General features: G+C 38.8%; 1 protein-coding gene across 1 annotated transcript in view; it reads left to right on the top strand.

Annotated features, from left to right (window-relative positions):
- Positions 1-10,118, top strand: part of slc8a4a (solute carrier family 8 member 4a) — a 104,518-nt gene extending 94,400 nt beyond the window's left edge. The window contains exons 6-9 of the mRNA XM_053478716.1: positions 1,178-1,302; positions 2,360-2,459; positions 3,962-4,234; positions 8,711-10,118. Coding sequence (XP_053334691.1) covers positions 1,178-1,302; positions 2,360-2,459; positions 3,962-4,234; positions 8,711-9,090 — 878 coding nt within the window. The 3' untranslated portion in view covers positions 9,091-10,118. The remainder of the gene's footprint in view (positions 1-1,177; positions 1,303-2,359; positions 2,460-3,961; positions 4,235-8,710) is intronic.
- Positions 10,119-16,286: the final 6,168 nt, after the last annotated feature.

Below are 16,286 nucleotides of genomic sequence, written 5' to 3'. Positions count from 1 at the left end.
GAGAAACAAGTGCTGTTGAACCACTTATGTTATAGTGTACAAGGATTTTCAAACAAAGGCCAAGTCCTTCTAGAGCATGGAGGAGGTGAGGGTTATAGATTTACCAACAGATGCACCAGCAAACTATTTAATACTTTCAGGTTAACATTTCACAATGTTAGTACACGATATCATCAAGAAATTTAAAGAAAGGGCCGAAAAAACTCTTCTGAATAGGCGTGATCTCTAATCCCTTAGACATGTATCATTGTCTTAAAAACCATAATGCTTCTGTAGTGAATAACATGATGTAGGCTCAGGAACATGTTGGTAAACTTTTGTCCATTAACACCATTTGTCGCAGCATTTACAAATGCAACCCAAGACTTACTAAGAATGCCATACTTCGATACTGTCCAGAGGCGGGATAATAGTTAGGTATGGTCACAGTCACATAATGTATAAGGTCAATGTAAATTTAGTACACTTTGGTACTATCAAAAACTTCTCTGGGCTCTGTATCATCTGAGATGGACAGTGGGACACTGGAAACATGTTTTTTATGGTCCGATGAGTCACATTTTAAATAGTTTTTGGAAACAACAGCTGTCGGGATCTCAGGGTTAAAGAGAAAAAAGACCAGCCAAGCTGTTATCATTGTCAAATCCAAAAGCCAGCATCATTCATGGTATGGGGGTGTGCCAGTGTCCCTGGCATGGGTAAATTGCATATCTGTGAGGGCACCATTAATACAGAAAAATATGGTATTTTTGGAGCCACATATGCCACTCTCTTTTTCAGAGACATCCCAATAGTTTCCAGCAGGACAACATAAGTCGCATTCTGCTTGGGTTGCACATGCATGGCTGCTAAACACAGAGTACGGTGATAGACTGCCCTGCCTACTCCGACTGAAAATTTGTGGTGCATTATAAAGTGTAAAATATGAAGACCCAGTACAGCTGTGCGTCCCTGTACAAGACCCTCATAATGAAAGAATGGGTGACTTTACAGATGACTTCTTTTTGGTTTTAATGACAATTTCCTTACTGTTCTCACTTTTTTTGACATTTTATGCAATAAGCACCTCTTGGGTCTGGTTTAATACTTTCATTAGTTTTAAATGCGAAAAAAAGAGACATGCTGACACGTATTATTAAAAATACCCCATCGCGTTATATGATGATTTTGCCAACAGGAGATTCTAATGACAACAAGCCACCAGTGGGGATCGGAGAGGAAGAGGTGGCGAAGATGGGCTGCCCGAGTCTGGGAGAGCACATCAAGCTGGAAGTGGTGATTGAAGAGTCCTATGAATTTAAGGTAACTTTTTTTTAAAAAAAAAGACAGTTTTTACTTTACATTAGATATATTATATGCATTGACATACAGTACATATCGCTATGGCTACACTTCATTTTACCCTTCAAATTAAACATCCTGTATTTTGGCTGATTTGAGTTTCACATATTTTCTGATTTGAAACGTTTTACCTACTTTTTGACCATAATGCAAGCTGACCTGTGTGACCTAATACCCGATTTGATATGACAGGTCACAATTATCGTGATCTTCAATTGCACTTAAGATTTTATTCTGTAATGACTAATTCAGTTTGAAAGTCTTTTATCAACATGTTGAACTATTTTCACTTTGGTTAACAGTTTCCTATACTACATGACCTTACAAAACATCTGCTGATTGTAGTTCCAGCGGGATTTTAGCCCTCAATTTATCTTTACCCGAAGACTGCAATGCAGCAGCACTTTCGACCTTTAGTTTGTCCAGCGCAGATCAGCTTGCAAAAAACTTTAACAATCATTCTTCGAAAAACCTCATGGATGGCTAAGCACCCGAGCGGGGTCCCTGCGGTAACTCTGCATTGTACTGTATAGCTACATTTTACTTTTTTACCTTTGATTTCAATGTTGGCAGCATTTCTTTTGGGTGTACAATACGGTTGATTTCTCATTAGTCTAATGTAGACAATGGAATGGGGTTAGTAATTTGTGTCTTGTCTGTGTGCGTAGAATTTTAATGTTCTCCCTGTGCTTGATGAGTTACCTCCTTGTACTCTGGTTTCCTCCCACAGTCCAAAAACGTGCAGTTTAGGTTGATTGGTGTTTCCAAATTGCCAGTCATATATGATTGGATGTATAAGTGTGTGACATATCAGACAAAAATTGAGGCCCAAACCTCTATGGTCACTTTTTCTTTGTTGACGATTGAGTTGGTTTTCATTTGTACAACTGGATGAACTCATGGGACTCAATAGAACTCTTACAACTGGACTAACTCATGGGACTTGGGAGAGATGTGAGACAAGGTCATGGATACTCAGATCTCAGAATGAGAGTTTTTTTTCTAATTGCTGTTTCAGAACACAGTGGATAAATTGATAAAGAAGACTAACCTTGCGCTTGTCGTGGGCAGTAGTAGCTGGCGAGAGCAGTTTGTCAGTGCTGTCACTGTTAGTGCAGGTCAGTATTTTTTACACACACACACACATACATGCGCACACACACACACACACACACACACACACACACACACACACACACACACACACCTAAACTAATCCTAAAACTAACCCTAACATAATTACCTAATATGATAGTCTTGATTTTTCCCCCAGATGATTATAACGACATTTGTTCCTTTTTGTGTCTACAAATATAACACACACACTAATTTGTTAGAGACACACATTACTGTCCACCTAGCATTAATTTCGTCCATGTTTAATTGCTTCAGATATCATTTTTATTTCAAAGAAACATCTGCTTCATTATCTGGTTCACATCTGTTTATCACCACATGAGCGCATGATTAACTCAACGCTGGGAATGCAGAGCGTTTGAGATACACAACATTGGAGTTTTGGGAAGACAAAAAAGAAAGTTTTACTATTTACTAGAAGTAGATTATTTCCCTAATACAACAAGTATGATTTGCCAATTAATTCATGAACAGCAGTGTGTTCCTTTTAGATATTTATATCTTTATGTAGGCAGCACTGTGGTTTAGTGATTAGCACTGTTGCCTTGCACCTCCAGGGTCTGGGTTCGATTCCCGCCTCGGGGTCTCTGTGCATGGAGTTTGCATGTTAACCCCGTGGTTGGTAGGTTTCCTCCTGGTACTCGGCTCAAAGGCGTTTCCAAATTGCCCACGGTGCATTAATGAGTGTGTGTACTGCATGTATATATGTCCTGCGATGGATTGGCACCCTACCTCATGCCCTAAGTATCCTGGGATAGGCTCCTGGCCCTCGCGACCCTGAAAACAGGATAAAGCAGTATAGAAGATGAGTGATATCTACATGTAATGTTGTTCAAAGTTTGTAAAAACAAGATGGTTCCTGCATTCAGGTATGTTATAGCAGCTACAGTATAGCTTCGCGAAAATTTTTTTCTATGGATGTTATGCTAGCAAGTGCAAACTCTTACACGCTAAAGACTTTCCCAGGGTGAAAAACCTACTGAAGGCTACTGAAAAGCAATAACACTCCTTTCATAAATGTTAGGTAAAAATTATTATTTTTGTTGGGATAAAAACATTTTTAAAAATGTATTTCTCATTAGGGTTATATTATGTGGACTGTCTGCCATGAAAATTGCTGTGTAAGTCATTACTTTAGATACAACAACATGTGAAAATGAGCTCATTAATATAAACCTGTGATTTAAATTAAAGCTGTGAGAGCTGCTGTTATAGAAAAATTAGTCAACACCATCTGACTAAACAGATTACAGAGTTTAACAGTGCTGTGGTTTAATTGGGGTTTTATTGAAGTTTTAATAAATCTCATAACAAAATAAAATGCTAGAATCTGAATTACTTGCATAAGTAATAAACCCCATACAATACAGCATTCAGCATGTCTATGTGACCCTACACCTTTTATCACCTTTTTCACCTAGCGTTTTTTATATATACTGTATATATATTGTACTGTATATATATCTTTTGCCGGCCCTCCTAGGTGATGATGATGAAGAAGAAAGTGGCGAAGAGCGCTTGCCCTCTTGCTTTGATTACATCATGCACTTCCTGACCGTCTTCTGGAAGGTCCTGTTCGCCTTCGTTCCACCCACAGAGTACTGGAACGGCTGGGCTTGCTTCTTCGTGTCCATTCTGCTCATCGGCGTTTTGACTGCCGTCACCGGAGACCTGGCCTCCCACTTCGGCTGCACCATTGGCCTGAAAGACTCGGTCACGGCTGTGGTGTTCGTGGCCCTCGGCACCTCGGTACCTGGTGAGTGTGTGTGTCAGAGTGTGCCTTCTTTTATGGGTCTGAAAGTCTTAATGTCATGATAAGTTCAGTATTGAGGTGAGTAAGTGTCTGTTCTTTTCTCTTTATTTATCTCTTCTTTATCTCTTTCTTTACTTCCTCAGAGTGAATATGATCACGGTAAAACTAAATGAGTTATGTCAAGAGTTACTTGGTTTAGCTAAATTAGCTAACAATTACCTAATTGCTGTTTAATCATCGTATTTGTCTAAAACTACAGTACCTCGTGGAGTTTGTATCGGACTTGCTAACATGCTAGTTTAAGTAGTCAGTAAGTTATTTAAAGGGAAACTCTCATATGGACTAATCACTTAGTAGGTCAGTTTTTCAATAAACTAAAAAATTTGGTTTGAAATGAGTCCCATGATATCTTGTGTTGATGCTTCAGGTAAACGTGTGTAAACAAATATGCTAAATGCTAAAGCAACATCTAAACTGACAAAATATTGCTAGCATTAAATAAAACATCAGAATTAAAACTTGCTAATTGTTGTTTTAACTCATCCCCACACTTATACCACTGACTAAAAGAGCTAGAAAAAAAGTTTATTTTGTATATTTTGTGTAATAAATATTGAATCTCAAACTCATTGAAAAAATTTTTTTTACCCAGATATCAAGAGGTGTTAGCAACAAGCTAACATACTAGCAGTAACATTGATAATAATTTTAATTTTAATACCTTCTTGGACTAGTAATTAGCATGGTCAATGGTATAGACTTAACCAATAAATGTGTCTGTACAGTACAGTACGTATATTTATTGATCTGAGGTACATACTGTAATAAACTATTTGAATAGTAGGAAGCTTTACAGTCTTTACAGTGTGAGCAGCCATGTTTATTTGATGTCACATCGTACATGGAAAGAAAAAATTTAAAAAGGAAAAAAAAAATTTAGGAAGACTAGCCAAGTTATGGGAGCATTTGTGTGTGTTATTGATTGTAGACAGAAAGTTAGACGCTGTGACTTGACTTTGCACGTAGCTCTTAGTTGTTTTACTGTACACATTGACAAAATTATTTGGCAAAACCTGCAATGACATTGTATCAAATACATGGAGTTAGTCCCCTTTTTGCAGCTATAACAAATTTCACTTTTTTTTAAAGGCAAAGGGTCTCCAAGACAAGATTTTGGAGTGTTTCTGTGGGAAGTCATGACCATTCATTTCGTAGAGCATTTATAAAGTCAGGCACTGATAGTGGATGAGAAGACTTGGCTCACAATCTCTGTTATAGTTCATCCCAAAGGTGCTCAATGCGGTTAAGGTCAGGGCTCTGTGCACAGTAGAAAAAGGCCTTTTAAAAAATTTTGCCACAAAATTGGAAGGATAGCATTTTTTTTTTTTTTTCTAATTTAGTCGTGGCCAATTCCTCCCCGTCACTAGGGGGCTCCCACATTAAGGCTACTACTACCATTCAGCTGGGAGGGCCGAAGACTATCACGTGTTTCCTTCGCGAGCTCACAAACGCCCCTGATTGGCTGTAAAGCCGTGATTAATGTGGGAGCGCTAAGTACCTCTTATCCCTCCCCTCTGAGGAAGCTCGGCCAATCAGCTCTCTCTGGGCCCCTGGCTGTGAGGGGTAACTGCATCACCTGGGGATCGAACCAGCGATCGCCGGATGATTGGGCGAGCACTTTACCACTGCGCAATTCGGAGGCCCAGGATAGCATTATTCAAGATATGCTGAAACATTAAGCATATCTGGGGATAAGGGGTCTAATTGAAAGACCTGAATTCAATAATGAACAAGTTTGGCCAAATACTTTTGTCCATATGGTGTAGTTAAAGGTACAATTGTCATTTGGAAAACTACATGTCTGTGTTTACATGGACATCCTGTCACTCTGTTTATTCACACTCTTCTTAATGTTTTTCTTCTACCGCCATCTTACTCTGTTTCAGAAAAAAATACCTTGGTGCAATTTGGTAAGCAAAGAAATCTGGCCAAGCCAACCAGCTGCATAGAAATGACTTTATGTAATGCTAAGTAAGTCTTAATAGCTTTCTAAGCAGCAGAATTTGTGGGGGAAACAAGCAAAAAAACAGATGGACGATCATGTAAGACATCGTGCTTGCATCCTAACAACAAAAGTTCATTGAAGTCAATAATTTGGCTATGAGAAGCAGTGTTCTTTTCTTACACTGCATTTAAAAGATACCACTTGGACTTGATTTTCTATCAGCTGCAAGGTTGCTCTGCTAGCTAGAGAGTTACAGGCATTGCAACAAACATTGTGATCTCTTCTGATGTTTACAGCCGCAACATATCTCTGTATCCGTTTCAAATGACATGGAGAAACAAGTTTTAGTGCTGTCAGCAAAACTCAACTAAACATAGAGGAAAATGTTTAAAAGTGACTCTCAAACAACCTGGCATTGTTCTATGGCGTGTTCAGGTTTGGGAACTTGTTGCCCTTAGATTGGAAGAAACCAATCTCAAACCTACAGTACGTATGTGTTTGAATTATTCATGATTTTCCCCAGACTCTGATATTCTCATCTTCTGCAAGTTGCTAGTGCAGCATTTCTACTTTTTCATCATTAGTCAATATAGTGGCACAAAGGAAGCTATGGCTGAAAAAAGGTGCTGCTATCAGTCAATAGCCAGCAATTCAACAAAAAAGGTTTGGTAAACTGCAGACATGAACTAAGGGTGTTGCAACTGAACTATGGAGGGAAATAAACTTCATGTCTGCTTTTGATATTTTTTTTCCATCCAAAATGACCCTTTCCCCCTTTAAAACTGAAAAAGTTATCGACAGATAGAAAAGAACCAAATGTCAAATCACTAACAATGACTTTTAGGCATTATGAATTCAGTTTTTTGTCTATCTTTGTGTCGTTAACCGTTGTATCAACCTGATGTACAGTATGTTAGCTTGATGACTTATGAACGAGTGGTTGAGATACATTGATTAGATTGCAGAATTGGTCTGAACAGGATCAAGAAAATTTTCAGTAGTTTTCTTTTATGTTTGAAGAATATTTTAAAGATGTTTCGGGCTTCTGATTTGTAAGAAGTATGACTAGATTTGTTAGCAGTACCGAGATACCAATCAATGCCATTGTTTTTCTTGTTTACCACTATTTTCTTTTGGGTCCAAAACTAATTTATATGCTTAATTAAATTAACTGTGACTTAATCTAAGTAAATTGAATCTTACAGTGAAACCTTGGATTGCGAGTAACGCGGTTTGTGAGTGTTATGCAAGACGAGCAAAGATTTTGACTTAAAAAATGAACAGGTTCTGGTTTACGAGCACCGAGTATCATGTATCACGCATAAGCTTCTCGTTTTGACGCCGAGCGTCACGTGACTGAGCCAATGTTTTTGCGCTGTGGAATTGTGGGTAATTGTCTCCCCTGCTGGGTCATAGTGTGCGTCTTTCACTGGTTTAATCAATGTCCGTCCACGCGTGTACTGTTTACCATAGCACTGTGACCACGTGTGTGTACTGTATGTAAAACATATTTTATTTTGTGTTTGTACTCCTGTGCGTACAGCGGGCGTGTACGGTTTATTATAGCACATGTGTGTGCGCATGTGTAAAGCAAAAGAAAGTTTTATTAGAGAGTTTAAAGATCCATTTTCTCTTTCTCTGTTTCAGCCTGCCATTATGTGTGTGCGGCCGTAATTTGACACCATATTCCACTGTATTTATGTAGCATTTTAACCCTTAAACCACTACTGTGCATCTATTCTGGTGGAAATCCACATGCCGCAGAAACCTAAAGACGGTCTGCCAATAATCTAGTTCATAGATCACTAATTGCCCAGTGCCCAAAGATACTCTGCTGATGATCCGAGTTACAGGTCACTGGTTAGCTGTTTCATGTAAATAAAAAATGGCATCTGGGTAATCCAATATTTTATTGGTTACAATGGACGTCTTCCCAGAGGATTTTTTTTTTGCCTAAAAGGGATGTCATTGATTTCTGTCTAGTGGGCAAATCGGTTTTACAGTATGTTGCATATGCAGATGTTCTGTGTTTACTGAAAGTGTTGTATGCATAAAAAATGTCATGTAGAAGTGAATTTTTTACTGCAGCTATAGAATGACATGAAAGATTCTAACTAATCTCGATTCTAACTGAGATTAGGAAGAGCTAATAGGAGTCTGCCACAGTGATTTAGTTTGAGCCATGTCAAGAGTGAAAGTCAAGCACTTTTTTTACTAGTGCTCTAAGGACTAAGACAAATGCAAAATAATAAAAAATAATACTAATAATAAGAAAATATTATGTATGATACAATTATTAATAAAAAAACATAGTAAAATTAGTTAATACGGTATGCTTTAATGTATTTAAATCTATCCAGTGTTCCTCGTGTTATCTGAAACTGATTTAACTAGTCACCTGACTAAACCAGTGATGATTATTTCTTTGCTCTGATAAAACATTTCACTAACTTAATTTCCTATGTGTTTTCCAGACACCTTTGCCAGTAAAGTGGCGGCCATCCAGGACCAATACGCCGACGCTTCCATCGGCAATGTGACGGGCAGCAATGCCGTAAACGTCTTCCTGGGTATCGGCGTGGCGTGGACCCTCGCCGCTGTCTATTGGCAAAGCAAAGGCCAGGAGTTCCATGTGCCACCCGGCTCACTGGCCTTCTCCGTCACGCTCTTCACCATGCTGGCACTGGGCACTGTGGTCACACTGCTGTATCGCCGTCGGCCCTCAGTCTCTGGAGGAGAGCTCGGGGGCCCGCGGACCGCCAAGCTGCTCACCGTTCTGTTCTTCCTCGTCCTGTGGCTCATCTACATCCTGCTGGCTTCGCTAGAGGCCTACTGCCACGTGCCTGGCTTCTGAGAGCCACAAAAGAGAAGGCAAGGGAGGGAGAAAAAGAGAGAGAGAGAGAGAGAAAGAGAGAGAGAGCAAGACAGAGAAAGAGATTTCCTTCCTGTGCAACCACCTAATTATTCTCCCTACTGTTGTGACATACTGTATCTATAAAGTGTTCCAATTGATGTTTACATTTGTTATTGCACATAATTAGTGTGGTTGGAACGGGACCAGCTCCCACTGAAGTGGATTCTCGGTGCTTGTGGAGGGTCTTGAGATTCTTTTTAATAACTGGAGGGAACTCAGATACATTGCTTCCTACACAGTTTACATGGCTTCGTTCCAGCACCTGCTAATCTTAAATTCGAGAAGTCTCTTCAGCTTATTCAGTATTGGGTCTGTCTTTTTCTCCAGTCACTTTCTCACTCTTTACACTAGTATTTTCACCATCCACCACATCCTGCTCCCTTTTACAGGTTTAGCAGCAGTTGAGATGTGCTCCTTAGAGTCCCCAGACCTCCCAGGCTTCTCTTTGACCTCATCTTTTCTCCACAGAACCACCTGCGCAAACCAGCATCATCTCCCTCCAACCCCTCCAGCTACTCTATATTTCTATTAAACTTCTACTGTTATGTGCCCGTCTTGTGCAAGTGTTGGGGAAGTTCTTCCTTTTTTCTTTTTTCTTTTTTTGACTCATTCCTGAAAAGAAACTAAATGGCGGACCGTGTTTGATATTTTTGCCTAAAAGAGGTGCCACTAAAATGACTAGCATAGCACAAGAGATCAAAATAGATGATGTAGTGATACAACTACCATAGATGTACCTATGTATTATTCATATATTATGGATTATAACTTCTATTTATTCTCCTTGCCTGTATAGTATGTGTTCAGGTGCATCTGTGTGTTAGAGAGAGAGAGAGGATGTGTTAGATGAGGAATGTAGTATTTAGAAGAAAAAGCAAGTGATACCAGTGTGTTTAGTACCAGCATGATACAATGATACCAACATTGTCAATCTTATTAACACACACCTAAAAAAAAAAAAAAAAACACTCATAAACTACATACACATGACTGTCAAAATTTATACATGCAAATATAAGGTCCTAATTTTATGAGCTCTAAATATATTTTTACCTAAGTGGACGGGGCTAGATGAATGGTTATAGGGTGGAGATAAACCACAAATATCATAAAAGTCTACCCATAATCTAGTAATCAATAAATTGTCTTGAATTTTATACATACTTAAATGATTTTGAACCCAAATTTAAATATTAGGGCCAGAAAATGATGCTGTTGGGTTGCATAGGATTATTTAGACAGCAAAATTATACCTAAGCTTTTATACTGTACAAAGCTCTTGCAGTCATGTGATCCAGAATCCAAACATTCACAATTGAATTGAATGTGAATGCCTTCAGAGTCGCTTTATTTAGAAAACTGATGGCTTCAGGAACAAAACTGTTTCTGTACCTTTTTGTTCACTTGGCCACAGAGAGTCTCTGACCAGATTGGTAAAGCTGAACATGTTAATTCAAGGGATGTAAGTTATCCTTTATAATACTTCCCTAGTCAATATAATTGTTTGGTGTACAGTGACACTAGGTTCCACTGTTGCCGTCCAATCAGCTTGCTTGCCAATTTAATAATCTGGTTCAAAGTATTCCTCTTTTTTAAAGAGATACCCCCAAACCTCGAAACTAAACTCTAAGATAAAATTGATTCGATAAAACATGGACATCAGAGTTCGATACAGCTGACAGCTTCCTGAGACAATGTTCTTACAAACAGCTTTACAGTTAGATTCAAAGTTTGGACTCAATGATTGTTCCCAGGTATATTTACAAGTTGACCTGCACCACAGTCTGACCTTTAATCAATATGGTGTCATGACCACCATATCATATTGTGTCATGATTATATTTTTGGTTTAAGAAACATTGAGCTGCATGTAAGACTCATCACGCCAGTTGCCAAAATCATTCACAATGGCTGGTGGTTCGATTCCTGACTTAGGTTTGTTTCCGTGGAGGTTGCTTGTTCGCCCCGTGCTTAGTGAGTTTCCTCCGGGTACTCTGTTTTTCTCACACAATCCAAAGACATGCAGAGCAGATTAGTTGATGTTCCCAATTTGACTGTAGTGCGTGTGCCCTGTGATGGATTGGCTTCCACCATTGGATTTTGACCGTATCTGTATGTTGCAGTGTTCCCTATGCGCAAGAACTGTCCGGTACAATAAAGCGCCATTTGATTAATTCCTGGACAAAATATTGTCTGACTTAGATTTACAACGGTTCTGACATTACATGCAAGAGCTCTATATACGCCCCCACCAACACATCATGAGTATTCCAGATAGTACAATGTGACGTTCAAGTCAAACTGGGACTTTTGATCGTGCAGAACTTGTAACAGAATACAGAACAACTATCTTTATTTTTTCTATATAATTCCCTGCTACACTAATGCACTTATCTCACAGTCTCATTAGTGCTTGGATATTATTAAGTTAGAAAGTTTTTTTTAGTATGCCGGAGCCATTCCAGTGTGAAGAAGTTTTTGCTGGGGACTGAAATATTTAAATCTTTGAAATGTAGAGCTGTGATCTTCCCCTCATTAATCCTACCCTGTTTGCGAACGGCAAAGCACTGGTTCCTTCAGATTGCATCACCGCTGTTTCATTTGATTTATCCGGATGCTTAATGCATTTTGGATTTAATTTGTAATAAATTATCATTTTTGGTTTCTAAATTAGTTACTTCTATTTGTTTCGTAAGTACCGAGACATGGTTTGGTTCCAGTAATTCAGGAAACTTTCACCGCATCAGGTGACTGGGACATTTCGCTGCTTCTTTCTTTCTTGCAGACATTTTGCGGCACCCTTAGATTTATGCATTTTACAAAGCTTGTTATTTCGTCATCCACATGAGGTGGATTTAAAAGGGCTAGGTTGTCTCAGACGCCCATTTTTCGACAGACAGACAGAGAGAGCCAACATTATTTATTTACTGAATTCCCAGAAAGTGCTCTTCCTGTCTCGCAAGCTCGAGAAATAGGCGTCACATGAAAATGGTTAAACTTTGTTTGGTGCTTTTAGCACAATGTGTGTACATGATGCCAGGCAAAAAAGAAAAAGAAAAGCATCAGGAGTGATTATTCTTCAACGCTTCTTGTTGCTAGGCAATGTCTCATAGATTCATTGTCTTTCATTTATGCAGTCTGATGTCAGCGCACTAGAACACACAGCAACATTTCACTTTTTTTTTTGAGTGGTTAATGGATTTAAGGTAAACAATTTACATCAAAAGATATTGCAGAATAATGCCCAATTTCCTTTATACGGGATAAAGCAGTATGGGCCAATTGGGTCATTGAGAAATTACAGCAAAATTAGAGTTTCATAAGAATCTAAGTGATAATGCAAGTAATATCTATTTGGGCATCATTAAAATTATATTTTTGTTAAAATATTTTAAGTCAAGAACGAAGTCACTCCAAATCTGATTCTGTTCCAGCATGATTTGGCACAAATAAAGTACTGATCCTGAATCAGCTTCAGAACAATCATCCTTCCGAACAGTTCATAACATTAAGCTCGCTAAAAACAGATCCTAGATCAGCACACAGGTGCTTCTATTGGAAGTGGGATAGTTACTGATTTGTGTAGAATGATAAAGCCAGTGCAGCTCCTTTCATTTCCTCAATTGTAAAAAAAAGTTGTCTCAGTTAGACCTCTTTATCAAACATTTGTTTTCAGCATGAGCTGGTGGTACAGTTGGTAGTCTTCAGATTTTATTCTTAGAATATGCCTCCTTCCTTCAGGGCAGGAAATGAGTTTCATCTAATTAGAACTAACAGCATGAAGATGAAAGAATTATGCAGATATGCCGTCTCTGATCGCTGGCGCGTACAGATTAGTACACTTTCTCTACACTGCATCAAGACTGGTATTATAACAGATAGAGCACATACGAAAACGAACCTGTTCTTCCTTTCCGTTTCATACGCTGCAGCCGCTGACCTAAAGCCATGTTTTGTATCGACACATAGACTAAGCACAAAAAGCAATGCTCATTATTTAGCATGTTTCCTGGTTTCACACTCATGCTAACAGAAATACTCTTTACTACCAAACACATGCATACGAATCCTTCGAGTACAAGAAGGACAGGTGTTGTCCTTTTCTTGCATGCTTGTTTCATCGCCGTGTGTGTGTGTCAGTTTGCTAATGTATGCTGTGTGTACTTCGGTCTGTCACACGTGCTGTTGTGATCCTCAAATCTAAAGCATGTCTTTTCTACGTGTGCGAGTGCGTGTCCGTCTATTTAGGTTCATTACTTTAAGCACAACATGGAAATATTTACAAAAAAGTGGCAATTGTTTTGTGTTGGTTATTTTTTTCTTTCTTTTTTTAAATGTATTACTATTTGATAAATTACTGCTTTATGAGACATCGTTTTTTAAATTCCAAGTGTTCTTAATTTCAGTATACGATATTACTGTTCGATTGGTACTGCAAAAGAGACAAAAAGATATTTTGAGTAAACGCATTATAACGAAGCGCTACAGGCATTGGTATTATCACAAAAGAACAATTTATGTCAATTAACACTGTAATTAAGTGTGTGAGCAAGGACGGCGTGAATTTGTGTCAATTCTGTAAATGTGAACGGAGAACGAGTCTGTTTGTAGTGCATAATCACTGGTTTCTTATTTATGGAAGATTACATTAAAGTTAAATTGTATATTATACAACCACAGTGAGTTCTTCTTTTTGTCTTTGAAAATCTTTTTTTTTTTTTGTCCTGTCACTAAATACACACCTAGTAATAACCATTCCACAGTTGCTATAGGGGATAAAGGTTAAATATATAGCGACCAATTTTACTTTAGCTTAACTAGCTAGCTGTTGTTCAATTTAAACAAATACACCACTCCTTTGGAGCGTTCTCTCTACAGCCCACCCCCAAAACTAATGGATGGATTGATGGATGGTTCCGTCTACATGTGCTCCGGCACAACGTGCAATGATTGGACTGCAGACCAGGAGGACCCCGGTTTGAGCCCCGGCGCCGCTGGGTTGCCACTGTTGGACTCTTGAGCAAGGTCCTTAGAAGTGCTCAGACACAATCGGGCATCGAGCTGCCGATCCAACCCTGTAAATAACTGACCCAAAACTAATACACACAATCTACCAATCCTAGAACAGCTCATCATTATTAAATAAGACCTACTGTATTATGCAAAATTCACTTTTTAGTCATTCACAAGGTGTTCTTGTTTGCGTTTCGATTTTATGAGCAGTCAGATGTACTGTATACTGTATATGCTCGGATGACCCGAAAAGCCCCTCCCCCGGTTAGTTTTTCAGCTTTACAAAATTGTGCTCAACTCCACTGTTCGGAGGGGTCATCAGCAGGATGTCATTTACAGCAGGAGGTCATTTACATAGACACAGAAATTACGGATTTGGAAAAGGAGTGAAAAAGAAGGAGTTTTAAAACAATTTAAGGTGGCTTTTACAGAATCCCAGGATTTTTAAGGCCCTAAGATCATTTCAGAGAACACATGACTTCAAATACTGGTTCATTTTAATCAGTGAGAGCAGTGTGTTTGGAAATGTGCCCAAGACTGCTGGAAAAGGTGGTCTCGAGAACAATACAGCAGTGTGGATTAAATCAGATATGGAAGCCCGAAAACGGAAGTGGACGCAACACAGTCAGTGCCGTCGGTCCTCTCCGCATGCTCAGTGCACATAAAATACACCAATCTCATCCTCTGCCCCAAACAGCCATAGCTGATAAGGCAGGTAGGTATGCGAGAGTGTTGCTCTTGACAATTTTCCGAAAAGTCAATAATATTTGGCATAGGGCAAAGGTTGACTTCTCCTTCCCGTCTATTAAATTTCCATTAAATGGTTGCTCGTAAACCAACTAGGTGCATACGTAGATACACCTGCAAGTGTCCCCGAGTACAACAAAACATAATTATGTGAACGCTGGCCAGTGGGAAAGAGGGGAAGGAGGAGCAATCGTTCCTGGGCATGATACAAATCAATCGTTCCTAGTGTAAAAAAGCCCTAAGATCCTAAGATAACGCCGGATGCAACACGATCTGATAAAGCAGTTCCCCCCCCCCCCCCTCCAAAAAAAAAAACACCTTCTAGGGACTTAATTTAATAATAGGCATTATTTAAAAATCATTTGAAAAGTTTATACAGTATGTCACTTTTTTAAATTTAATTCCTGATCATTTGTAATTGGCATCTACACATCACTTTATTATCTTTAATGGTAAACCAGCGATTTCTGAGAAATAATCAATAAATTGCAACTTCATATACGTGTCTTATTGAAAACATGTTCATCCTAAAAGTCAACAATAAAACTAAACTGTACAAGTAATACCAAACAAATGCATTTATTCTGTAGGCAGAATTCACAGACTGATTGCTTTTATTTCCCCTACTCTCTGTAAACTGCAACCAGAATTGTGACAAAAACCATGACAGTGGTAGAGATCCGAGAGGTGTACCGCAGACATGAACAGCAAAAATGGTGACCCAGAGTTTGGAAACCAATGTGCAACAGGAACCTAATTAAGTTTTAAACTTAAAGAGCTTTTGAACTATGCTTTTTTTTTTTTTTTTTTTGCTTTGTAGGACAATCAATTAAAGGACTAGGATCTCTTGAAACCCTTTTCTGTTTTCTGTAGTACAAAAGAAGGGATCTTTATGTATTGATCATGGTCTTCTACATTGTTTATTCTTTTTTAGCATTTATCAAGAATTCAGCAACACAGACCAAAGTCTTTTCCCTCTAAGCAAATATTTTTTTGCAGCTCGTACCGTGAAATAGCGTAGCATGCAGAACACCGACACAGAGTGCCAATGTAGCATGTTACAAAGAAAGTGCTGGCTGGCGCTGTTCTTTCAGCACCACTTCGCTGTCTGAGTGAGAAGCGATGTTGTGTTCGGCCGTGTTAGGTGTAGGCCCGCTGTCTTTCAGCGACTGCAATGTGAGGACAACTTTCCGTTGGCTCCAATATTGCTGACCTCATCTTTAATTCTAGCAACAATCATACAATTCAAACCTCACTGAAGGCAGTTCATCTATAAACATTAGATTCTTAAATGGTGCTAAAGTTTTAAATAAAGGTGTCTTTACCTCCAGTGGGGTGATGAAAAGAGGGGGAAAAAACAGGAAGCTGGTATGAAA

The sequence above is a fragment of the Clarias gariepinus genome, chromosome 19 (genome assembly GCF_024256425.1).
Source record: "Clarias gariepinus isolate MV-2021 ecotype Netherlands chromosome 19, CGAR_prim_01v2, whole genome shotgun sequence".
Lineage (NCBI taxonomy): Eukaryota > Metazoa > Chordata > Actinopteri > Siluriformes > Clariidae > Clarias > Clarias gariepinus.
This window is presented reverse-complemented; position numbering and strand designations above follow the sequence as displayed.